A 27,091-nucleotide genomic window follows, 5' to 3' on the forward strand; every position below is an offset into this window, starting at 1 on the left:
TTTCTCCATTCACTTGAACCACCAGAATAACCAGAGTTGAAATTAGTTTTAAATTATGTACACCTTGTATAGACATTGTGGGCTATATGAAGGAGAGCTTTTTCTAGAGGCAAGGTTTCCGGAGCTTCACATTTTAGGCTGTGTGGCTTGCAAATAAGGAATGGCTTCAAATCCTGCAAAGTTGTGGGGGTGTTGTAAGTCTTGTTTTTTTACAAGCCTGTTGTGTTGTACGGACACTCTTTACCATTGTTATGGCTTCTTGGTAGCAGGAAGTAGAAGGTTCCTGTGCTCCTTGCTGGAAGAAAAATGGTGCTGCTTAGGAGCTCCCCATTCTGACATTAATTCCACCAAGGCAGATGGCAGAAGCAAAATATGAATTAGGATAGTGTCAGATAAAATAAGTTTGGCGTGCGGAAGCTCCTCAGCTGAATCCCCAGCATATCCAGGACTGATTGTTGGTGGGTGGGGTGGGGCTTGTCTGTTGCCCTGGAGAGCTGCTGCAGTAACTGATAGTACTGAGCTAGATGGACCAATGGGTTTGACTTGGAAAAAAGGTAGTTTCCTAACATCTTAACAGTCCTTTTGAAAGACTGAGATAAATAGGTTTCCCTAAGAAAGGAGTTTTATAATTGTATAGTCACCATGAATAATGCCATGTACAAAGTTTAAGCTACAAAGGTTTCCCCAAATAACTTGGACAAGAGAACTTAATAAAAATTTTATTATACCTAGAAACAAGAAGTTGGACATGTCTTTAATTGTTGAACAGAAATTACCTGTGGATCCCCTAATGGGTGGCACACTTAAAGAGTGGCAAACACCACAGTATGTACCAATCCAGGATCTTCTATTGCTTTTAGATGATCAGCTCCCCCCCAAACCAAATGTATGCCTAAAATACTCTGGTGAATTGCAAGGGATTCTTGAGCATATTCTTAATTTGCACAGGAATATCCTTGCCTTGTCTCAGACAGTAACTAACCTTGACGCAGGCTTGTCCTCTGCGATTGTCACATTAGCTTGCTTGCTTACCTGGAAGACCGACTAAAGACTGGCCCAACATGTTTAGTCGGTCTTCCAAGTAAGCAAGCTTTCAGTAAACACGCATAAGACTGGACTGCAGTTCAAGGACAGTAAGTGCTATAAAGCTATAGATTTTTTAGCTGCTGATAATCATTGTGTTCTGTCCTTTAAATATCCCAGCACAGGGTTTTGAGAATAAAAACATCAAAATGATGTAATAGTAACAAAAAATCGATATCAATCCAGATGCTCCTAACTTGTTGCTAGGGAACACTAATCTTTTGGGTAGGCTCTTCTTAAATTGCCAGGAAATTGCTCCTGAAATTCCTGCTGGTGGTGGGGAAACGTCTTAATAAACTGGAGCAACTGGAGCATACTGAAGAAAATACTATTTTTCCACTCTGCTACACTTAGCTAAACAGAAAAGAGTCCCTTTCACCTGTAACAGTAAATTGGACAGTTGATCCAAGAGGAAGCCAGGTTAACTACTGGCAAAAAAAACCCAACCCAATTGGGAACAATAAAATGAATCATGCAGTGGATAATTAACATTCACACTGACTTTTGCTACACCTGCAAATTAACTTCCATACTGACTTTCTCTATATCTCCACTGTACACTTATTTCATATAAGCCGCCCAGAGTAGCTGGGGAAACCCAGCCAGATGGGAGGGGTATAAATAATAAAATTATAATTATAGATAGAGTGAGAGAATATTGAAGAACCTTTATTTGTTCTGCACTAGTCTCTCAATCCTTTAAAAAAAAAAAAGTTTTGTTATATGTACTACAGGAAACTACGTGAAATTGCATAGATTTGGAAAAGCCAGCAAACACCCTCTAAACCTCTGGAAACCCTTGGAAACCCGTTTAAAAAACAAGAACACCTTTTGGTACATTAAATGCTGACAGATTTACTCTGCTATAAATTTCCCAGATGGAGCCCACTGCAACAGCGCAATGAAGTGTTCTTCTTAGCTGTTACACCTGGATATATGGAGGGGGGGGGCGGCCATGAAATCCATGAACTTTTGGACCTCTTGTTTCCTATTTATTTTCTCTCTTCCCATATGTCAGCTGAGAATGAGACTTCCATGCATCTGATAAGGTTGGCTGTAGTCCGCAAACACATCTGTCATAATAAATTCTGTTAGTCTTTAATGTATTACAAAGCTTCTCTTGGGGTATGAAGACACAGCAGTTGGGAGTATCTGCTACCTCAAAAGTGACAAAGTTGGGCTGCTGGTGGCCATTTCTTGAGAAAACACTTTATTCTCCCCTCCCTCATCCTGCCAATAGTGCAGCTCACAAACAAGCTGCCTCGTAAGTCATGGCTTTGATCAACATAAAGTCTGTTGTGACCCTGCAAGGAGTGTGAAGGTTTTAATTTCCATTGCCTTTTTCTCTGTTCCTTGAAGAGAGGAGTTAATAAAAGTATACAGCTATACCTCGGAAGTCGAACAGAATACGTTCCAGAAGTCTGTTCGACTTCTGAATCGTTTGACTTCCAAAGTGTGGCTTCTGGTTGGCTGCAGGAAGCTCCTGATCATGGACCCTATTCACCAGCAAAAGTTGGGTGTGGGGATTCTCAACATACACACATTATCAGATGTATTTTATATGCAAGCATTTGTTTCAATAGGTGTCATTTCCCTGCAGGTTTCAGTCTGATTGCTGAAGCTTACCACCCTGCTAGACTTCAGCTGCTTCTGCCCATAGCCCTCCTCACGGTTATTAGCACAGAGAAGATGTCCTGGGTGCAAGCTGCAGTCAGCCAGCACAGCGAAGATGTGTTTGATGAAGATGCAAATGAAATGGACATAGCTCAGAAAGAATGGAAGAGCACCATGGAGAAACGACTCAAAGTAATTATATGGTTTGGGTTGGGGATTGACCACATCAGTGACATAAAAATTAGCTATTGAGATCCAAGATGGATTAGCCTTCAGAATAGCACTAGCAGGTCCACACACACCCCTCCCCAGACACACCTCAGTCAGCTCAGAGGCAAATAAGGTGTAGGGAGGATGTATTGGTTGCAGGGAGAAAATAATCCATGTTGGGGGAAAGGGAGAGCCTTGGCTCACTGGCCTTCACTGCAGAGTTGCTGATCAAAGGATTAAGGGTCAGCTATAGTGTTCTGTTTGGGAGAAACATAGTTCTGGAATTAAGCAGAGAAAGTCATTTCCAGATGAAACTAATGGCAATTCACAAGGATAGCTTAACTGTTAATAATGCACTGTCTTGTGTCATGCTATATAATCAAAGATTCAATTTTCCTCTTTTTTTTTTTATTTGTTCAGTCCATGCAACTGGAAGGGCTGAAAAAGATCTCACCCTTTTGTTATTGTGCCGAATATCCTCTGTCTACTCCAGAAGCACTTTTTTCATTATGAGGTTGACTTTTTAAAGCTACATGATTGGCACACCTATTATGTGTAAGCCACACCTCTAGAGCAAACATTTTTATAATTGCAGGTGGACCTCATTTCATGATGGCTTATTTGAATAAGCCAGGCAGATACCGATGAGTACTGTACTGTTTCTTTTTACGTTCTAGTTGTTAATGTGATTTTGATCTCTTTGCTCAAAGGAAGGCTATAGGGAGGGAGCAGAAGCTGGAAAACTGCTGACAGTTCAAGAGGGTTTTAATCAGGGGTATAAAGAAGCAGCAAGGAAGATGATCTCATGTGGCCAACTCAAAGGAACCATAAGGTATGTGGTAAAGCAGCATTTTAAAAAAAGGAATGGAAATTAATTGTACAAGTTGTTAAATTGATAGACCTCCACCAGAGAAATATATCTATTAATATCCTCTGCTAATATAGTGCCCATTTAAATTATGAACACTTAACTTTTTATTCATTCTTTATCGTCACATCCTGCAGGGAACTGGGGTGCGCAGCCAGCACAGCAAGATTTAACACTTTGCTGATGGGGGGGGGCGTTAAATCCTACTCAGTTCGGTAGGATTTAATTTAAACCTCTTCACGATTAAGAAGGGTTTTGCATTGAAATTCATCTAACAGAATCCCCTTCCATCTTACCAGCACCTTGCTGCCTGCAGGTTACTTTGAAGTTCTGACAATGGGACTTGTCACCAGATCACCTGATGCCATTGTGATGTTTGGTGATTGACAGGAGGACAGATAAGGATCTCTCCTGTGAAGCCAAAAAGGCTCCCCACCCCTTAATATAGCCACTCGTCCTGATAAAATTTCACACACTGTTGAACTTGAGCTACTGGAGAACAGAAAAAGATGGCAACAGTAGTCCGATTGGTTTGTAGCATTTGAAAGCTACAGCCAACTTCTCTCTCCGTGCTGCTACGAAACCCGGAGGCAGCCTCTTCCACGTAGACCTCCATTGAAGGTGCCTTATAGGATGCACTGTCGAACGAGAAAATTTTCAGACTACAGTGGTATCTCAAGTTACAAATGTCTCAGGTTACAAACTCTGCTAACCTGGAAGAGTGACCTCGAGTTGAGAACTCTGCCCCAGGATGAGAACGAAAATCGTCTGCCAGCGGCGCAGTGGCAGCAAGAGGCCCCATTAGTGAAAGTGCGCCTCTAGTTAAAAACAGTTTCAGGTTAAGAACAGACCTCTGGAACGAACTAGAGGTACCACTGTACTCCATGCCGGCCATTTCTGAGCAAAGACTTGTCTTCTGTCTCTTGATTTCCCCCCTCAACCATCATGGGCTGTAGGAACTTGATTCCATTATAATGAGTATCTCAGGCATTTGCTAGATAGAAAGCACGAAATGATACACCATACTAGAAAAAGGTTATTTGATTGGTGCCATGGTGATATCTAGATTTCTTATATGGCGCTCCAAATTGGAATACAAAACTATTCTAGGTTAATGTTCTGCTCAGTTGCCCTTTGTGAATGAGAATAAATATGGGAGGGAAAAAATGTTTTTTTAAAAAGCTGTCTTATTTACATTTGGTCTCAGATCCATTTTTAACTTTCATTGTTTTTATAGTGCTCTTTCGTTCTGGTGTCAGCACAATGGATGCAGTTCTGGAGTGCTGAGCGAGGTAACTGACCTGCTGAACGAACTGGGAAAATACGAAGAATCTGTGTTTAGAAGTCTTAACTCTACCCACCTGCAGCCCCATGTTGAAGACTTGATGGATACTATTGAGGACATGGACCTTGGTCATGCCCTCTTACCTGCGAAACAGCATGATGGAACTACAGGTGGAAGAATCTCTGAAAACGGCATTGAGTTTAGTGGACAGTGTTGCAGAAATGATAGCAGGACTGGATCCTTCCAAGAAGAATGTTGCAGAAGGAGAAAAGGTGGCACTGATTCCAAAAAGCCAGTGTTTAGTTGGCTAAAAGAAAAAACTATCAATTTAGTAGATCAGCTAGGTTTGCCACCAGACACAATTGAACACATTCAATTATTGCAAAGTTAATTCATTGTGTAGAATTTGTAAAAGTTTTTTTTAAAGTATCGTTTCCCCCCAGATATGCAACTACCTCAAAACTGGCTGAAATGCAGAGATTTTGCTTTCAAATATTGCTTAATGTGCCCTTTATATAGTAGATAAAATCCTGTGGTATTACATGGATATGGCTTATGATTAATTTGTACACTGTCTAATCTCCTTTAACAAACTTTGCAAACACATCTTATGTTAGTAAATCATTCCAGGCACTATAATCTATGTTACATCGCTGTTCCAGAGATGTGAAATACAGCCTTGCAAGAGGGGATTATTCTCTCTCCCCTTCTCTGATACATAGGAAGAATGGGTGTTAAATGCAATTTGTAAAGATATCTTTAACATTTTATTTGCCTTTTTAAAATATGTACGGTGGAAGGATCCCAGTTATTGAGATGAACAGGCATAAAGCTGGGAAATTAACTCATTACTCCCCTGCTTTGTTTCAGGAATTTTTCTGAAGCTAGGATTTGCTTTGAGGAAGAAATTCTTCGTTGGTGCTGGCTGATGCATTTTTTAATATCTGAAATATAAAGGTGCATTTAATGTCACCTTGAGTTTGGCCTTCAGATATTTACTGAAGCATTTCTTAGCTGGTAAACTAGTCTGTACATAGTACAGTTCTCTCTTCATATGCTTTCTGGGGAAAACCTTCTTGCCCAGACGTCAGTGCTGCACTAATCAGGGGCAGGTGGACAACGCGAGAAGAGGCAGACCTATTCAAGAGAACAAAGAAATAGAAATTCCTCTTCAAAAGGAATTAACGTTTCTTTCGAACAGGGGTGACAAACTTGTGTCCCACTTCTGTGACCTCCAATACCCTCACAAAATTTGACATCACTAAATTTAATAATAAAAACGACTTGATAGTGTAAAATAATTTATTGGAAAGCAGCCTCGAGAAGTGCAGTTCTTGCTACTCACGGGAAGGTTGACTATGGGTCAATGTGGCCCCCCGAAAGATTAGCCTCCTCTCTCCCAAATAATGTGAGTTTTATGGGTCTTTTGCTGCCCTTACTTTGCTGTACTATAGCTACCACTACTTAAACTCTACCTGGTTCAGACCAAGAGAAGTCCTGTGTGTGAGACACACACACACACAAACACAATCATGTAAAAATACTTACTTCACCTTACATGTAGAGCAAGGTGAACATATTGTCTGTGCAAGGGCAGATTTCAGGAGAGAGATTCATACCTCTATCCAGTAGAGACTGCACACAGAAGAGTATAATTATGGGAAAGGGCTGGGGTGCAAAAGTTTCATTGTAGTGTAAAGATGGTTCATTTATCTTTTAATTTTAACTATGTCCCCAAGTATTCAAATCAATGCTACCTGGAAAAAATGTCCCTATGTGACTAACATTTGATGGAATCAAGACCCTATTTTAAAAGATCACGTCTGGAAAAAAGGAAGCTTTAGTGTTAAGAAAAAAGCCCAATTTAGACAAAATTTCAGGTGGACTAGAGTTCTGCTACAGGGTGTGACCAGTATAAAGATAAAAGTTGAATTAAAATAACCCACCCACCCCTGCCAAAAAATGTTTATCCTACTAAAAAAAAGTTCCTAAAGCTTTGTTTAACATACTACTTCAGAAAACCTACTTTTTCTAAACATTCACTATAAAATAACCCTTACAAAGTTGAAACTTAATGTTTAATAAGGTGGTAATCTCTGCATTCAAATTGCTTTTGTGACTTAAAACGTAACTTTTTCCAATGTTTTTCACTAAGCAGAATTAGTTTTGCCCAGTTGTAACTTGTGAGAGAAAGAAACCAAGTATTATACAAAAAATAATAATGCTGTTGCTCAGTTTCACAAGTAGCCACATTACTGCTGGTTATGTTCAACTTGTTGGTCTTTGCAATTTTCCTCACAGACTCCGTCTTTGCTCAGAGAAGTTTCCTCAGCTTTTTGTTGGGTGGCTTTCTTGAAAATTGCTCTCATGAGAACCGGAATTGACATACACCTAAGAGAAGGGCCAAGTCATCCAATATTTAAGGAACTGCTAATTCACTAAATATAATCTGGCTGCTCCATATGCAGAACTAACTGACTGGTGGATAGAGCAAGCTGCATTTGCCACTGTCTCCAAAAAAGTCAGCGCAGTGCAGAAAGCTTTATAGATTACATAAAATAAATTTCTACAGTTCCATGCCAGTTCTTCTGTAAGGTGACATAAAGGTACAGGTACCCCTGACGTTAAGTCCAGTTGCGAACATCTCAGGGGTTGCAGCGCTCATCTCTCTTTACTGGCCGAGGGAGCCAACGTTTGTCCGCTTCCACAGACAGTTTTTCCGGGTCATGTGGAAATTATGACTAAACTGCTTCTGGCGAACCAGAGCAGCGCACAGAAACGCCGTTTACCTTCCTGCCGGAGTGGTACCTATTTATCTACTTGCACTTTGATGTGCTTTCGAACTGCTAGGTTGGCAGGAACTGAGACTGAACAACGGGAGCTCACCCTGTTGTGGGGCCTCAAACCGCCGACATTCCAATCTTATTTTGCATTGCTCACTCAACAGGAGCAGTTTGAATCTTTAAAGTTGCATCCCACCACACTGCTGAAAATCCTCCTCATGCTTGATGTTTCACAAGTATTTCCTATCCCTCCACCACCCATTTCTTTCATCAATCTTTCCTGATCCTTCTAACTAATAATAATCATTTTATTAGTTGTACCCTGCCCATCTGACAGGGTTGCCACAGCCACTCTGGGCAGCTTCCTGCTATAACAACATTGTTTTACTACCATTGTTGTTGTCGTCAACAACAACAACAACAACAACTATCAGCCTTTTAATTTCCTTCAACACTTCAAGCTCTTTCCCGTCAGAGCAAGGGAGACCTTGCCCACTCCTGAACCTCTCTGTCTCCTGGCCACCTTTACTCTGCATGCAGAGTTGCTAGTGTTGCCGTTGCTCCAGCCAAAAGGCTATGGCAGGCAGTGATACTGAGGCCTACCTGAAAGTGGTCCAAAGACCACTGCTGAGACTCAGCCCACTGGTGCAGAAACACTGGTCTAAGCTGCCCATTATCGAAGCAAAGGAGCCTCTATTTGCGCTAACTATTAAAAGATGGAGGAGATTTTAGTTGCCATGAGTTCCAGAGAATGTCACACTGACATACAGGGCTCAACTAACTCTTCTGACCATCTGGAGCTAGACATTTATGGAGCTTGTAGGTAGGTTATTTTGGTTGCCTGTTTCTCACGTCTTAAGCCTGATGGAGTTATTCCACTGTGTTGTGCTTTCCTATGAAAGCTTACTCAGTATTATTAAGGTCCAGTTCCTCCAGCAAACTGTCTAAATGCATGCATCATTTGAGAATATCCTTTTTAAAAAAGCTGAATTGGCCCGTGAAACCCACCATTTTTAATAAATTCTTCATTACAATGTTTATATGGTATTGTTTCTCCTGCCCCAATGATTATTCAAATACTGAAAAAAAATTCCCGTTACATGAAATAATTTTTTTATCCTTTAAATTACTTAAAAGTTTCTAGCTGCTGTACAAAGTTATTAAATTTATAGATAGCCACCCATCGGTTTACAAACCATTCCATTATACATGACACAAAAGGAAAGGGGATGGGAGGGACAGAAGAAAACTTGGCCCTTATATATTATAGAAGTGTTACCTACCGCTTCAGGACTCTTGTGAGATAATCATTGCTGCAGATTAATGCTCCATCTTCAGAATGTGTATGAAGAGTGCATATAACGTCCCTTGAACTCAGAACATCGACCATCACTAAACAGAAGAGGGAAAAATGCTCTAAAAACAAGTGTGACATTATAGTAGAGACAACATTAAGAATTATCAACAACCACCAAATCTATTCAATCCTTAAATAGGAATTCTTTCTGATCACTGCATTGGTTTTACTTATTTTCCTGAAAGCATGCATGCTTCGTGGGAAGAGGTCACATTCATGCTCATTCCATGCTGACTGTAAAAATGAGCAATTACAAATCGCTACAAGATAAAAAATATATGTCACCAATAATTTCAAAAGGAGTCCATTCACACATCTACCTATGAGTAACAGGCATTTGAACTGGCTCCTGTTATCCCATCACCAGCCCAATCCAAAGATGTGCATCTTGAAAGGATTAACAAAACAGTAAACAGGCTGTTCACCTGTTGCAAGTTTATCCCAAGCCATCTTCAAAGCTGGTGTGGTTAAAGTTTAATCCATAGATTATGTGATAAAGTGCAACATCTGCTTACTTTTTAATATTCCCAACCATAGTATAAAACTGGGAATTCAGATCCAGTTTATACCCAGGTTTCAAAATATGTATTTCCACCCTGGGACCATAGGGTGAAAGATGGACTGTAAATGACATAATGTGCTACTTTTTGTACCAATAGCCCCCAAACCAATTTAACAGAGACAAACACTAGAAACGCGCGCGCGCGCGCACACACACACACACACACACACACACTGTGCAATAGTAGAAAAGAGTTAATATAGATGGCTAAGTAGTAAATGGGAAGAGTTTGCCAGTTTCTTCAATGTGTGCTAAAGTAAGAGCTCACTTGTGTATAACTATAACCATATTGTACATCACCATGAGACACTTGTGTAGAAGACTAATAAATAATAAAATAATAATAATAATAATAATAATAATAATAATAATAATAATAATAATAATAATAGCAGCCCTGCTTAGGGAAGCTTTTAATGTTTGACGGACTATTGTATTTTAATATTTTGTTGGAAGCCACCCAGAGTGGCCGGGGAAACCCAGCCAGATGGGCGTGGTATAAATAATAAATAATAAATTATTGTTTGTTTGTTTGTTTATTATTATTATTATTATTATTATTATTATTATTATTATTATTATCACCTCTTTTCAGACCTTATTTATGAATATGTGGCAATAGGTCACAGATGTGATCCAGCTCCTCCTCTCTAGTTCCTTGCCTCTGTGTGTTCAGACTGCATGGGGAGATGGGCAGGTTAGAGGAAGGCAGGAATTGATTAAGCAAAATTTGGGGTGTTGGTTCTAGCAGGGGACTATTGGGGCTCCACATGAGGCACAAAGTGTCTTAGGCCAGCGCTTTTCCTATAAATATTTGAAAGCAGTCACAAGAGCCAGCTATTTAGGGCTTTGCACAGTGCTGCTCTGGGAAAAGGGAGGTAGCTTTGCAATGTGTGGTCAATGCTTTGTGTCAATGTGTGGTATGGACATCCAGTCTGTTCTTAACACTGAAACACACATATACACATTCACACGTTCTACCCCAGCCTGAGCCAAATGAGGCTACATGTGTAGTGCAAAATGCAGCGAGTGCATTTCTGCACCACGTTCCCTGCTGACTTTTTGTATGCCTGTGTGAACCCAATACACCTTTCCTTTGGAGACATACCACAGGCTAGGTTCTCCTCCAATGGATGCTGGAATGTTACTGAAAAACTAGTGGCTTTTTGCTGAAAGACGTCAAAATGAAGCAAGTCTGATGAATCTGGAAGGAAATAACTGTTTAGTGACTGTTTGGGCTAACCCTGTAGCAATAGAGCTAAACGTTTAATTTGAACTAGAGATATAAATTAGTGGGTGTAGTCAGAAAACATTTGTATTGATTTCCAAGTATTCTATATCCCTTAACTTAAAACATTACCATCGAAGTAGGAGTGGGTTGGTTTTTGCTGGACTCAAGGAGTCCTGCTTTGTACAAGCTCATGAAGTTTCATGGTACAAACATCAAATGAAATACAGTGGACTCTCGGGTTGTGAACATGGTCCGTGTGGGATGCATGTTCACAACCTGCAGCAGCGCGTCTGCGTACACAAGGGTTGCGATTCAGTGCTTCTGTGCATGTGCAAAGCGCGATTTAGCGCTTCTGTGCATGCGCGACTGCTGAAATCCGTTCCAGTACTTCCGTGTTTTGGCAGTCCATAACCTGAAAAAACGCAACCTGAAGCGTCAGTAACCCGAGGTATGACTGTACAGTTGCTGAAAATTTCCTTTTCCGTTTCACTATCTCCAAAAGAAATAAGTTATAAGGTGTCAACATTGTTGGTTGGAATCCAAACAGTCCCAAGCACACCTGAAAGCAAGTCCCCATGAATACTTCACTCATTTTTAAATCTCTGCCTGCAGGAACTTTTGCTGAGAAGGGAGGGCCGTAGCTCAGTGGCAGAGCATTGAGTGCCTTGCACGAAGAAGATCCCACGTTCCACTCCTGCCATCTCCAGATCTGACTGTGAGAGAACCTCACCTGACACCCTGGAGAACTGATACCAGCTGATGTGGTGTAGTACTGAGCTATGTAAGAAAAGGGGGCAGGGGCCGAAAACAGAGTATATAGTTTCAAGATGGGAGTTGCAAATGAAACAAAGAAGAAGGGGGAGAACATTGCAGAAAATGCACATTCGATTTGCGTGATCTGTTCTACGCTATTCATATTGTTGCACCCCACCCTCAATCTCCAAGGTTTCAGGGATTCCAGGTGCTTACACAGGGTTTGTGATTTCTTTTGGGAATGAGGCACAATGGAGACTGTGGTCTCTTTATGATGTATGGTTTATCTACACGTATATACAAACTGAGCCTACAACATTAGTTTCTCCCACGGCAGCAGCCTTGGATTCAAACAGAAATCAAGTATTTCTCTTTGACCCTGTCTCCAGATTGCTGCTTTTCTTCCTGGTCACTTCACTGCTTCTCTCAACTCTGGCTTTATCTGTGAGAGGGGGCCCCACCCATTTGCCATCTTGCACCTTAATCCCCCTTAATGGCTCATTGCTCAGATTTATCACCTCACGAGGAGGCTAGCCTGGCTATTCCTTGGTTAAATTCTAACACTTGCTAGATCTAAAGATTAGAGGGGTCTGGCACCCAGCTTAACCTCCACAGATATGATGGGCTCACAATTTTCCTAGCCACTTTCAATGAATTGGATCACAAAAATGCTGAGAGGGGAGCAGAACCAGTATGCTGTCCATCACACCTCCTTATTTCGAATGCCTGAATATCTTGTCACCACCATCCAAGGTGGACCTAACTTTACATGCATCCAACATACAAATCCCAATTGATATATTTGAGCTTCACAGCAAATACTGAAGATAAACTCTTCCCAGAATTCACTGGTAGAAACACAGCAGAATCAGAAAGAGGTGTGAGCAAAAGATGTGCGAACATCTTACCTTCACACTCAGTTGTCTCAGACACACAGCTGCTAATGAGGGTGTTATATGCTGCTTGAAGTCTGAGAACTTCAATCATATCAGGCACACATTTGGGATGGGTGAAAGGGATTTTCTTGACCATTGCTCCAGCCAGATCAGATTTTTCTATGCCTTTATCTAGGAAATAGCTGTGTTTTGGGCAGCCTGGAAGAGACTGATCATAAACCATACAAGATTTGTTCATGGATGTAGTAGCAATTGTTTCCTGCATTGATTTTTTTAAAAAGTAGTGAATAGGAAACATGAATAAAAGGAACTTCCCTTCAAAAACATACCCTATTTACTTGAGTCTAATGTACCATCAAATCTAATGCGCACCTCAATTTTCAGAACCCTGAAACCAAAAAAAGTATTTGCTGGCGAATGTAAATGTGCCATCGAATCTAATGCGTACCTTAATTTTCACAACAAAAAGGGTGAGCATTAGATTTGAGTAAATAAGATAGTTGTCTAGAACAGTACAAAGAATGTGACACTGGACTTTTAAGCAAACCTTGAAATAAGCTGCTTATATTATAGATGCCTCGACCACCCATTTTTAAACAAGTTATTAAATAGAGTAGTCTCTGCACTTGATCTGAAGAGTTGCTCAGCTCTCAAGCCCAATGGCACCGTGGGGAAAAACCAACCTGTCTGTGTATACATGGTAGTTTAAAGTGGATTTTATGCATTTTATGTGTGTTTGTTTTTCACCTTGTCCACACGACATTGTCCTCATCTAAGTAGAAGTCCACACTTCCCTCTGCCATTTAATTCAGAACTTCCCAATCCATGTGATAAGGGGCGGAAATCCAATGTAAACTCAGATGTTACCCAGACACACTGAAGCACATTGTGAGGGCCACTTCTTATGTGACAACGTTTTGCTGGGTGTACTGCCACCTATTCCTGCACCCCTTACTTCCACTGGTGAGGTTTCCTTGGTGGGCTTTTATTGGGGCTGAGACAGAGACGCACTTTGGGGGGAGGGGGTGAACCCACAAGTGTGGTATACTGGAAAACTTGTATCTCAGTAATAATAAATATTGGCCACTCACACAGGTAAACAAATGATTGACATACCCACAGTGGACTTCAGTTTTCCAGAACTCAAGGGGAGGGGTGGGAAAATACTAACTGAGAGGAGAGGACAGCGCATCCCATGAACACATCCCATAAACATCAAGACGGAGTTCAGCTGAAAGTGCCCATGTATGGATGAATGCACATGGACAGAAATGCACGTGGACAAATGGTGTCTGTGTGAGCCATGTGCACATTAAGCCTCTGGTTTGTATACCAGTAGTGCCAGTTTCCGCATAGTAGGATTTATCACACACAGCTGTTTCAAGGGCAACTTGTACCAAAAAGAACTGAATATAAACTAAAAGCATGGCCAAGAAGATGTAAGAAATAAATATAATCCACCAACAGGATTCACTCCAGTTGGATCTTTCTACCAAGTTATTCCCCACAATGAATTCATTCTATGCTATCTTTATGAAACTTTCCCAGCTATTATGAGACCATGTGTGCAAATGGTTTTAACCTGAAACAAGACTTTTAAAAAAAGTTGTTATGGGTTAGTATAAGGCCACATTTAGTTTTTTAATGACATCTCATGGATGACAGCCCCACAATTTTGCACATTAGAGTCACTGAATTGAGTGTAATTTTGTGTGTGAGAGAGGGGGAGAGTAAGGAGAGAGAGAGAGAGAGAGCGCACACACAATTTGTGTATGTTGTGTAAAGGCCAACCTGGGCAAAGAATTGCAACTTAGGTCATAATCAAATTTAGCAGTGTTAAAGTCATCTACTTCAGAAAATTCATGTGACTTCCCAGAATTCAACACACAGCTTTCAGTAAGCTGTAGAATTATGACTCATTTAGCAGCTTCATTCCTGACCTCATAACTGGAGTGAATACCAACAATTGGAGTATAATTACCACAATGAAGGAAGAAGTACTTGTTATCAAACCATGCGGATGATTTTCTGAAAGGGCAAACTGAACAATCAGCTCATGTAGAGGACCTGGCTTCAACCTAGCAACTGGAAGCCCTAAAACCAAATAATTTTTTTCCATTAGTACTGTACAAGAGCATCATTAAAGATGGAATGCATTTGAGAGAGACAGCATCACATGAGAAGAGGCAAAGAGAGATGTGATCACACAATGGTTATCAATAAATCAGTGGGATGGTTGCCAACAGAGGGACAGGGCTATTCAGATCAGCAAGCACTTGTGCTCCTGAATGGGCCAGTTGCTCCTGGGAAGGCTGAGACAAATACCAGCATGAATGCTATACTCCTAGTACAGAAGCAGCAATACTTGGTTCTCATTTTACGCTCCTGCCACTTCTCCCTTTCTAACTCCACCCTGGGGCCCCATCAGCCTTCATACCCCTGTAGGGGAAGAATTAACCAAATGTTAATTAGGGTCTATTGAAATGCTAGCATGTTAGGAGGGAGGGTGGAGGTACAAAATTATGTACTTAATTAAATTAAAGCATGCCTGTAAGCTCCTGTAGTTTGTGAATACTGGATGAAGACAGAGGAAAAGGACAGTTCTGGTAAAACATCAGGAAAAAGCAAGCTGATAATGGTGCAGAAATTACTTCCTTCAGAGGCAGGAATCTGGGGCTGCTGAAGAAAAGGGTTCAAAGTTAAGCATCAGGTAAAAGGAAGCTAGTTTGACCAGTACTCTGGTAGCACAATCTTATAAGTTAAGCCAATGTTTCTCAAGCTTGCGTCCCCAAGTGTTGTTGGACTACAACGCCCATCATCCCTGACCACTAGTCCTGCTAGCTAGGGATGATGGGCATTGTAGCCCAACAACACCTGGGTACCAAAGTCTGAGAAAGGCTGTTCTAGGATCTCAGACAGGATCTTCCTTTATCAGATCCGGAGGATCTGTGGCCCTCCAGATGTTGTTGGACTTCAACTCCCACCATCCCTGACCATTGACCAGGCTCACAGGGGCTGGTCAGAGCTGGAGACCACCAGCACTGCTCACAGTAGACAGCACCTTCAAAGGGAAACATCAGTTGGTGAGGAGAGGGGGCAGAATAAGAGTTCAGCCTGGCCTGAATCCAGATCAAAAGCACATACTGGGTCATGGATTGGCAGCAGCCTTTTCTTCAGACTGAAAATGGCCAGTTTAAGCATGTACTCTTAAGAAGTGTGAAGAACACAATGTGTAATTTGAGGACGCACTTCCAGGTTTTGTACACATTTTCCTACCACGTTCCTCACAGTGTCTTAAAATGACAGACTATTAAGAAGTGAATTTGATGTGCTATCACACACCCATTAGCGAGGGATTTCCATGTTCAGTTATACTGATAGGAGCATGAATGATGCCCTCAAGTCTTACCCATCTTCACCAGTCGGCGAATTCACAAGTGAGGGTGCAAGAGGGAGTCGGTGAACGGCATCAGCCCCTCCTATTATGACAAGCACCTTCCTACCGTCTATTTTCAAGCCTGATGGAAGGAGAAGACACAAATATGTCAGACTGTGAAGATGATACACAAATGGCCTTGAAGTCTTTGTCCAGGAACATTGATTTCCCCCAATACTTAAGTGAATTGTGATTCTAAGTTCTATAGCCGGTGATGTTATCCTGTCAGAGAACAGAAGGTTGCATGATGGATGCCTTGCTTGCCATTTGAACCCATTTTGTCTTTTGTTATTTCAAAGCTAGTTCTGGACTAGTCTGAGGGAAGGCCCTGTGGCAGTATCTATTTAGGCCCCCTGGGAGTTTCCATGGTGACAGCTGTGGGTCTGGGAAGCCGGCAGCCATTTTAATAATAAAATGGCCGAGATTTTAAGTCCCCACAATGCCTTGGATGGATACTATGTGAACCAGTCCAGGGCACTGATGGGAAATTTAATATGGTGGTCCTCTTCCATTTGTTGTTGTCAGTAAAAACTAAAGTGGGGGAGCAGGTGGGCCAAGCTGGGGTGGTCAGCTCTGATGGACTCTGCTGAAATGCTAAGCACTGTCTTTAGTCCTCTGCCGTTATGACTGATGGTTATTGGGGGGTTTTGACCCAAGCAGATAGCAGGACAAATAAAGCAACAGGTCACCACCAACTCTTAAACTTGTCCATCTTCTCACAAAATGACCACATCCAGACCAGTACACTTCATTTTTCTCCCTCATTGTTCCAGTATTTATCTTCACATTCATGCATTGCAATATTAACACAGTTGTGTGCCATGTAAAAAGCATTACATAAGACAGTTTCTTTTTTAAAAAACCACACATCCCGGAATGGATATTAGAGAAATGGAAAACTGTAACGGGTTTTAGTGTTTATACTGTGTTGTAAGCCACTTTGAGTCACTTTTGTGAGTAAACTGACAAAATAATAATAAATACCTGGGGTGAGTTGTTCCTCTAGAATTTGATACTGCGATAGATAAAATTCAAGGTTCATAGGGCTTCCTATAGAATTTGAGAAAATTAGATGGATTAAACAGAAAAAGCACATAGCGGATAGCAATGTAAGCTATGTAAGCTTAGGATGTTTGATCCCCTTCATCATTTTTGTTTGCTTCCAATGCAAAGGACTCAATACCCCAGGGCCATATTGTGTGACAGGGGACCCAAACAACTGCTTGGGGTTGCAAGGAGATTGTTGTGGAGAGCTAGTTATCCACTAAACAGTTTAAACATATAAAACAAGTAAGTTCCTTTTTACAAATCACAGAATTGTAGCATTGGAATGGACCACTTGGGTCATCTAGCCCAACTCCCTATAGTGCAGGAATCTTTTTATCCAATGTGGAGCTCAAACTCACAGCCGCGAGATTAAGAATCGAATGCTCTACCAACTAAGCTATCACTCCTAGGGTGAAATTTCTTCCTGATAAATCATGCATACAATTCATGCATAAATATTGAGGAGCAAGCTGCAGGACACCCTAAAATAAAGTACAGTGGTACCTCGTGTTAAGAACTTAATTTGTTCTGGAGGTCCGTTCTTAACCTGAAACTGTTATTAACCTGAGGTACCACTTTAGCTAATGGGGCCTCCCACCGCAGCCGCACGATTTCTGTTCTCATCCTGAAGCAAAGTTCTTAACCTGAGGTACTATTTCTGGGTTAGCAGAGTCTGTAACCTGAAGCGTATGTAACCTGAAGCATCTGTAACCCGAGATACCACTGTATTCAAGAAGGTTGTACAAATGGGGGAGGAGCCCCAAGAGATGCTCCAAAGTGCCATTTAGGGACAACTCTGCACACTGCACATGGTCAAGTAACTACCAAAGAAAAGAAGAATTATAGGCAGAAGAAAAAGGCATTGGGGGAAGCAGTGGTCCAATGATCGGACACCCAGGAAATCACTAGCTGGTCTTGGTTTTAACCTTTAAGGCAGTTGTGCAGAAAGTGCACAGTTTGATCCTTTATGCTGATTGAAAGGTCGGCGGTTCGAATCCCCGTGGTGGGGTGTGCTCCCGTTGCTCGATCCCAGCGCTTGCCCACCTAGCAGTTCGAAAGCACCCCCGGGTGCAAGTAGATAAATAGGGACCGCTTACTAGCGGGAAGGTAAACGGCGTTCCGTGTGCTGCGAAGGCTCGCCAGATGCAGCTTGTCACGCTGGCCACGTGACCTGGAAGTGTCTGCGGACAGCGCTGGCTCCCGGCCTCTAGAGTGAGATGAGCGCACGCACAACCCTAGAGTCTGTCAAGACTGGCCCGTACGGACAGGGGTACCTTTACCTTAATACATAGATCACACACACACACACACACACACACACACACACACACACACAGCCGCAACAGGACTAGCACCTTATCAGGAAACGTAAGTCAAATGGGGGAGGGGAAGCAGCATTACTCATAAACAAGGAGAAGTGTATGTGAAAAGGGACCAAAACGCAAGAAGAAGAAGAGTTTGGATTTGATATCCCGCCTTTCACTCCCTTTAAGGAGTCTCAAAGCGGCTAACATTCTCCTTTCCCTTCCTCCCCCACAACAAACACTCTGTGAGGTGAGTGGGGCTGAGAGACTTCAGAGAAGTGTGACTGGCCCAAGGTCACCCAGCAGCTGCAGGTGGAGGAGCGGAGACGCGAACCCAGTTCCCCAGATTACGAGACTACTGCTCTTAACCACTACACCACATTGGCTCTCCAAGGAGGAACTAGTCAGGACCTCTCCTCTATTTTCACAGCTACCTAGAAAAAGACTCGGGGACAAGAAAGGGGTTGTACACACTCATGTTGGACTCACCGTCATCTCTAGTCAAAAAGCGGTTTTGGAGCACAAAACTAGAAAAAGTGGTTTTGGAGCGGTTTTGTGAGCAGAAAGTATACTGGGATGAATGTGCTCACAGAACGCTTCAGGTAACGAGCTCCACTAACCCAGAAGTAGATGCTCCTGGTTGCGAACTTTGCCCTGGGATGTGAGTGAAAGTTGTGCACTGGTAGCGTGGCAGCAGCGGGAGGCGCCATTAGCGAAAGCGCGCCTTAGGTTATGAACAGTTTTGGGTTAAGAACGAACCTCCGGAACGAATTGAGTTCATAACCGGAGGTACCACTGTACTACAAACAACAATGCTTCTATCATACATGCTACCTACAAAGTCACCAGAAAGCAATCCCAAGGTATTACTATTCTTTAGCATTCTTAAATTATGCTTGGCTACCATGATCACACAGATATCTACTTCAGTCTGGAGAAAGAAAGAATAAACAGTTACCTCCACTTCTTGGGTTCAGATATCCAACTTTTCCACATAGTATTTCAGTGACTCTGTCCATACCTGGTGTTCTGTTTTTAAAGTATATACAGTAATCAGTAAGATCATGCACTTAAATGCCTTAAAATATTTTTTATTATTATGGCAACCTTAGGCTGGAGTGCAAACATTTGAACTTGCACCTTCCCCAACCACTGTCAAACCTACCTGCTCAAAGCAGACAGTGAGCAGAGGTCTTTTTCCAAAGCCAGGAAGGCAGCAAACACCTTGGACTTTGTTTCACTAGAAAAGAAAGACCTTATTGGAGGAAGGGGGTTTAACATACAATATAATAATTTAAGTAATTAAGTTGTAACAAACAAACCTGCTTCCTGGAATCTGATAAATATTTAACATGTCTGCCACCATGTTTCCAAAGGCATCAAAATTTTCCATTCTAAAGAGCAAAATACATGCAACAATTGTCAGTGCTGATAAGGCAAATATTTGGGAAAACACCACCACCGAAGTGAATCTGATATTGGCAGCATGTTGACATAGAAAGCAGTGGGATGCTCTTACCATTGAGCTACCATCAAACAAGACATCTAAAAAGCAGTTAAATAACTTTGGAAAGTGGCTCAAATTGGTCCTGGTTGGAGGGCAGGCAGGGATGGAAGCAACAGTTATTAGAACTATCTATTCATTTTTTACTTCAACCACAGAAAACGATATGGGAGCAGTGGCAAAGGATTTTTATTTTATGAAATTAAAAATTAAAAAATTATGTGTGCTAAAAATCCACCCAGCGCATATGTACCTCAGAAGCTGCAAAAGATCTTCACAGGTCTAGAAGACGAAAGAACAGAGGTTATGGTTTTCTAAAGAGGGGCACTATTTTCTTAAAAACAAAGCAGAAAGGAGAAATGACATAAGCCGAACCTTAGTCAACACGAAACTTTAGCAGACACTATGAGGAATATCCAAGGATGTTTTCCCCAGGATCTATTCAGGAACAGTCACTTTTGGTTGTAAACCAGAATCTATAAAGGCATATATTTCCTACTCTTCTCTCACCCATAGTTGGAGTGTGATTGCATCATTTTGAAAGCCCTTGGGGTCCCTTCCAACTCCACAATTCTAGGATTCTATGTAACCTCCCCCCCCCCACCATGTGCTTCACTGCATCCACATATTGCATTTACTTCCTTTATTGGACTACCCCCCTCCAGACTAGGAAAATTCAAATTTAACGGGGGAAATTGTGGGCTAGCAGTTGGATGAGGACTTTATGTGAACGAGGAACAACCAGCTTCAAACCCGCATTAAGTTCCCCATGTGGACGAGCCCATATAGTTGCTACTTCATGTCAAGCAGTCTCATCAGATGGGGACAAATTAAGGAGGAATTGTCACCCAGCTATAAGGAATTTTAACAGTCTTTGTGCAATTATTTTGCAGTTCAGCATTTGCTATTCCCACAAATTTTGCATTTGCAAATGCAGATGTTTAGTTTGGTTGTAGCAGCAACAGAATAAGTGTTATAACTAATGTAAAGTTGTCCCTTTGACTTGTTTGTTGTTGTTTAGTCATTTAGTCGTGTCCGCCTCTTCGTGACCCCATGGACCAGAGCACGCCAGGCACTCCTGTTTTCCACTGCCTCCTGCAGTTTGGTCAAACTCATGCTGGTAGCTTCGAGAACACTGTCCAACCATCTTGTCCTCTGTCGTCCCCTTCTCCTTGTGCCCTCCATCTTTCCCAACATCAGGGTCTTTTCCAGGGAGTCTTCTCTTCTCATGAGGTGGCCAAAGTATTGGAGCCTCAGCTTTAGGATCTGTCCTTCCAGTGAGCACTCAGGGTCGATTTCCTTAAGAATTTGATCTTCTTGTAGTCCATGGGACTCTCAAGAGTCTCCTCCAGCACCATAATTCAAAAGCATCAATTCTTCGGCGATCAGCCTTCTTTATAGTACAGTTCTCACTTCCATACATCACTACTGGGAAAACCATAGCTTTAACTATACGGACCTTTGTTGGCAAGGTGATGTCTCTACTTTTTAAGATGCTGTCTAGGTTTGTCATTGCTTTTCTCCCAAGAAGCAGGTGTCTTTTAATTTCGTGGCTGCTGTCACCATCTGCAGTGATCATGGAGTCCAAGAAAGTAAAATCTCTCACTGCCTCCATTTCTTCCCCTTCTATTTGCCAGGAGGTGATGGGACCAGTGGCCATGATCTTCGTTTTTTTGATGTTGAGCTTCAGACCATATTTTGCGCTCTCCTCTTTCACCCTCAATAAAAGGTCCCTTTGACTTACATGCAAGCATCCCACTTGCTCCACAGGGTTTATTATGAAGCTATAGATATTTTAGAAGAACAAGAAAAGCAGGATTATATTTCATCAGATCAGAACACCCAAAGGAAAAATAAAATAAAATTACCAGGGGTTTTTTCCCAGGGTGAGCCAACCTGACATCCACCACTTTTCCATCCGTCTCCAGGTGAATCTCAATGTAGAAGGATTTGGATGTTATATAGCAAACTGCCCCACTGGGGCTCACATAATAATTAAGTCTACAGAGGAAAGAAGGAAGAAGAAAAAATGCATTGCTTATTTAAAAGTTACAGTGTGCAATGGAAGCCTAGCAGGGCTGGCCCAAGACATTTTGGCACCTCAAGTGAACCACAAAATGGTGTCCCCCCTCTCCACCAGGAAGGAAGGGTGAGTGAAGATCTACGTCAGGAACAAAGTGATGAGGACTAAAGATCGGCAGAGTGGCTGGGGAAACCCAGCCAGATGGGCCGGAAATAAATAAATAAATAAATAAATAAATAAATAAATAAATAAATAAATAAATAAATAAATATTTTATTATTATCTGCTGCTGCTGCCCCTGTGGATCCTGCCACATGAGGCAGGATGCCTCACTTCATGGATGGGCTGACCCCGAATGCAAACTTTTTTCTTTATCTTGGTTGATGTATACGGGTTCTACAGAAAGGAGTGTTTGCACCCAGCTTTCCAAACGGCTGTGTTTCAGTTCCTGATTAAACGTCAGCAGCAGCAGGTCTGTACATCAGTGGAAGACCACATGCTTTGGACTGAACCCCCCACCCCACCCCACCCCAGGTTCAGCCTCCAACATCTCCAGGGCTGGGAAAGGCAGATGATGCAAGGCGACACAGAGATCAAAATACTAATAGCTGGATTTGGCATAAAGCGGCTTCCTACTCCTGCATTTTCTGAAATGCCACTTTGTAGTGGCATTTATCTACGCTTTGTCAAGAGGCTGAGGTGAAGTAGTAATCATTTCACAGGCCCCAGTATAGGCAATGTCCCAAAACTTTCCACCCGAGGGGAACTCCTGACCTGCTCATGCTCATCTCTTTCAAGGATATCGCAGGAAAAGGGCAGTAAGCCGCAGCTTAGAGGATGCATTAGCCACTGAATATACCGAATGGCATGTACGCATGTCATGTGAAAATTATGCAGCCGTAGAAACATACCTAGCAGTCCCACTGCTGCGGGAAGTGAAGAGAGCGTGTTTAGTAGATGCATAGTATACTTACCCCTTTCGATTTGACAAGAGTGACAGCTTGTTCATTGTTGCAGCCAAAGGTCCTGCTGCACACATGAAAAAATAGGGAATAAGGTTCCATCACACAGAATCAACGTGTTCAGTAAAAGCAGTCAACAGATCCCATAAGTTTAAGAGCAAAAGACCAAAGATTCTTGCTTAATTGCGCTATATTGCTCATCGTACCTTTTGTAAAAGGAAGGCATCTAGGGCCCAGACACATTCGTTGCACAAGATGACAAGACAGAAGCTAGACATTGTTTCCATCAAACATAACAGAAAATCAGGCAATCTTAGAGTTGATTACCGTGCAAGGTTCTTTGTATTTTCTCAAGGCAAATAGATATGGGAGACTCTGATGCCTTACTTGAAGTCCAAGAATGTTTGTCCTCATCAAGAGAGAGAGAGAGATACATATACATATATTTGTATCATATAATCTTTACATGCAAGTCAGAAAATTGGCTGGTATGTTCAAAGCAATATAGGGAATTCAGCACTCTCAGTCAGGCCTCTTATATCTTGACCTTCATTGCCCTCTTTGGGGTGCCAGATCAAAATGCTGCAGCGGCAATGGAAGCTACAACTGGCAGAAGACACCCCCCCACCAGGCTTTATAACAGACCAAGTAACCCCACATCCCAGTATCAGCTGGGGGTGGATTGGAAAAAATATAAAATCAAACGGGGGAAATTTGCCTATTCAATTTTTCAATCCATAAGGGATTGATTAGCTTTGTAATTACAAAGCATTACAACACTGCCATTTTTATTTTCCATTCTCACCATGGAATTTGCATCACTCTCCCAAGACCACACACAAACTATCCATTTAATTGAATTTAGTTTCTTCCTCGATAATCACAATCAATCAGTATTTTGGGGAAGTTAAGAATCCCCTCCATTATTCCCACCTAGAGCCATCTTGCCAAATTTCCCCCTTCAGAGTTATCCATCCAAGATCAAGAGTGGAGATGACAGGGCAGTAAAATAACCACCTCACATGTTAAACTTTGGCCCGTCAGGCAGAAAATAAGATGGAAAACATATACACACGTTGACTCACTTTCCCTTCTACTTTCAATTATTCTCCTCAAGAAAGCATTTTTTTTATAAAAAAAAGTTTCTCCCACATTACTCCTCCCCAACAGAACTGATTTCATTACAATTCTTACCATGGAGAGACGAACCAGCTCCATAGTTTCACTCCATGGCTTCTGTGAGAATTTTAGACGTAGCTTTTCCATTATGTCATTTGTAGACCCAGATTTCGCAGGATCTGGAAGAAGTTAAGAGTTTAATTAGCTGAGAGTGCAGGAAACCTTTTTTCAGTTCAAGGGCCACAGTTCCTTGCTTGAAGCCTCCTGGGGGCCATGGGCCAGAAGCAAAAGAGGGTGGAGGAAGAAATGGGAGTAGCTGGTGTCTTCACCTTCCCTAGATCCCTCTTTATCTTCCAGGGAAGCCGGAAGCTTTCTCAGAGTTGAAGGAAGCTTTCCACCCAGCAAAACCCTCCAATGGGCTGACAAAAGGTGTAGTTTGGGAGGCTGTATGGCTTAGGGAAATTTGAGGGCCAGATGAGAGGCTCGAGGTCCACATTTGGTCCCTGGGCTCAAGGTTCCCCACCCCTGATATAGCAAAACAGCCAACTATTATATGACTTAAACGAACAGCCCATACTGCAACAATAGTCACTTTAAATTAGGACTATTTAGTCCCAGATGGGTGAGGTATTTCAGATTAACCGACTCATGAACTTGGCTACAATATAGGTACTAATATTAATGGACCTGTGTTTGGCTTAATTCCCACTCTTCCACCTGTTGAATCTCATAATCTGAAACCTACAGCTATTTTAAAAGTTCAGTTTTATATCTTAAGTGTCTTTGACATTAAATTTTATATATATATATATATATATATATATATATATATATATATATATATACATATATATATATATAATATAATATATATTAATATATATATATTAAATATATATTAAATCATATATATATATATATATATATATTTGCTTTCGTAGATTTTCACGGGTACAGGAATGTAGGTTTTGGTGTCTTCGGGTGTCTTCCCGTGTAAGAGTTGGGGTGTCTAGGCGACGTTTCGACGAGGTCTCACTCGTCATCTTCAGGCTGGTGCTTTCGGCTTCTTGTTACTAGAACAGAGCAGGATCTCAGTGTTTGAGTTCCTATAAATACTGTTGAGGGGGTGTGGTGTATAGCCTCCAACGTTCTGGGCAGAGAGGAAGTTCCCAGGTTAGTGTGCCTTTTCTTCTTTTGTTCATTAATTACTTGAGGGATATCTTGAGTGATTACTTGAGTGATATTCTGAGTACCACTTAGGAGGGTCATTAGGTGTGAATTAGTTGCTAAAGCTTTCGTGTCTTGACCTCTTGACCTTGTAAAGAGTTTTTCTGAGAAGATGGCTGTACTGCAATTAGTTGTGCTCTGGCTTGGCTTCGTGTATAGGGGCGAGCTGTGGTTTTGTGCCCTGTGCCAGCCAGATCTGTGTAGGGATTGCAGGGGGGTGCAGCAACCAACTTCCCTTCCTTGACGTCCTAATCTACAAAAAACCTGATGGCTCCCTAGGACACACTATCTACCGGAAAAAAACACACACCAACCGCTACTTACATGCACAATCACACCACCACCCTGCACAAATAAACTCCGTAGCCAAGACTCTCATCTCCAGAACCAAACGCCTGGCTGACAAAGACCACTTGACAACTGAGTTACAGAATCTCTCAAATGTGTTAATCGCCAACGGATACCAGCAAAACAGGGTTACGAAGCTAATCCAAAAAGAAACACCCCCCAAAAACCAAGACACAGAAGAAAACAATGGCATGGCCCTCCTTCCTTATATCAAGGGCACTACAGATAAAATTAGCAAAATCCTCCATAAACACAATATCAAAACAGCCTTTTGCACCAACCAAAAAATAGCCAATATCCTCAGAAACCCAAAAGATAAAATCCAGTTAGAAAACCAAGGGGTCTATGAAATACCCTGCAAAGTCTGCCCAGCCACGTACATTGGACAAACAAACAGACGAATAAATGCACGTATCGCAGAACACAAGAATGCCGTCAAAAAAGAAGAAAAAACTTCCTCTCTTTACCAACACATGAAAGAAACAGGACACGAAATTAATTTTGCAGATTCCAAATTGCTCTTTAACATGGAACATCACCACAAGAGAATAATCATGGAAGCCATCGAGATAGAGAAACACCCTCACAACATGAACAAGCGTGACGACACGTCCCGCCTGCCAGACATCTGGAAATTAGCCCTCCCCACAAAAACCGACACCAGAACCAGAGGCACACAGAACGCCATCTCCAATCAACCACACCAGACCCAAACCCAGACCCTCTCCACAGATAAATTACAGACACCATTTCAACTAATTCACACCTAATGACCCTCCTAAGTGGTACTCAGAATATCACTCAAGTAATCACTCAAGATATCCCTCAAGTAATTAATGGTTCACTTGAGGTGCCAAAATGTCTTGGGCCAGCCCTGCTAGGCTTCCATTGCACACTGTAACTTTTAAATAAGCAATGCATTTTTTCTTCTTCCTTCTTTCCTCTGTAGACTTAATTATTATGTGAGCCCCAGTGGGGCAGTTTGCTATATAACATCCAAATCCTTCTGCAATAGGAGTAATGGGATGGAGTCCTCAACCTCACCCAAGGGCAGCAGGGTCATTATGGAGGTAAAGGACAGGTCTTGGGGCAGACATAAATCTATCTTACCAGAGCCAGGGACCTCAGGGGCAAACAACCAGCAGCTTCTACAGCCGGAGACGGTAGCCTTGTTCAACCTATAACATCCTCTCTGTGGTGACAATACAGCATAGTGGTGTAATCCAGCCACACCTTCCACATTAGCACCTGCCTGGAAACCCAGACCCTAAGTGGCTGCAAATACAACAGCCCAATTAGCAACTTACTTACCCATTTCTCTTTCTGCAGCTGTTTAAATGGCTGAAGCCAGTAGACAGGAAGAAACCTCCTAACAGCTTCTCCTGTTTTCTCACTTCCTCCCTCTGTCTACCTAAGAATGGTAGTAGCAGTACCTGGTTGAGATACCCTGGATTTAAGTAAACCAAAACCTCAAAGGCC

The 27,091-nt window shown here is 41.9% G+C and overlaps 2 protein-coding genes across 3 annotated transcripts in view; one reads left to right on the plus strand and one right to left on the minus strand.

The window, feature by feature from the left end:
* Positions 1–5,607, plus strand: part of YAE1 (YAE1 maturation factor of ABCE1) — a 9,004-nt gene extending 3,397 nt beyond the window's left edge. Inside the window, exons 2-4 of the mRNA XM_081165217.1 lie at positions 2,684–2,889; positions 3,618–3,739; positions 5,013–5,607. Coding sequence (XP_081021343.1) covers positions 2,684–2,889; positions 3,618–3,739; positions 5,013–5,451 — 767 coding nt within the window. The 3' untranslated portion in view covers positions 5,452–5,607. The remainder of the gene's footprint in view (positions 1–2,683; positions 2,890–3,617; positions 3,740–5,012) is intronic.
* A 579-nt stretch (positions 5,608–6,186) lies between these two features.
* Positions 6,187–27,036, minus strand: LOC308570385 (mediator of RNA polymerase II transcription subunit 1-like). 2 transcript variants are annotated; one of them, XM_081165178.1, is made up of 17 exons: positions 26,924–27,036; positions 24,113–24,216; positions 23,246–23,327; positions 22,931–22,985; positions 21,802–21,934; positions 20,187–20,215; positions 19,752–19,823; positions 19,595–19,669; positions 19,388–19,458; positions 17,063–17,128; positions 16,052–16,160; positions 15,191–15,318; positions 14,624–14,736; positions 12,655–12,850; positions 10,871–10,966; positions 9,127–9,235; positions 6,187–7,451 (listed from the first exon to the last, which is right to left on the minus strand). In XM_081165178.1, exons 1-17 carry the CDS (start codon positions 26,925–26,927, stop codon positions 7,313–7,315), a joined length of 1,581 nt encoding a protein of 526 aa, XP_081021304.1. In that variant the 5' UTR covers positions 26,928–27,036; the 3' UTR covers positions 6,187–7,312. The 2 variants fall into 2 exon arrangements, with proteins under 2 accessions (XP_081021304.1, XP_081021303.1); XM_081165177.1 differs by having other exon boundaries at positions 15,191–15,321.
* Positions 27,037–27,091: the final 55 nt, after the last annotated feature.

Source organism: Podarcis bocagei (genome assembly GCF_964188305.1).
Source record: "Podarcis bocagei genome assembly, chromosome: 12".
NCBI classification, from domain to species: Eukaryota; Metazoa; Chordata; class Lepidosauria; order Squamata; family Lacertidae; genus Podarcis; species Podarcis bocagei.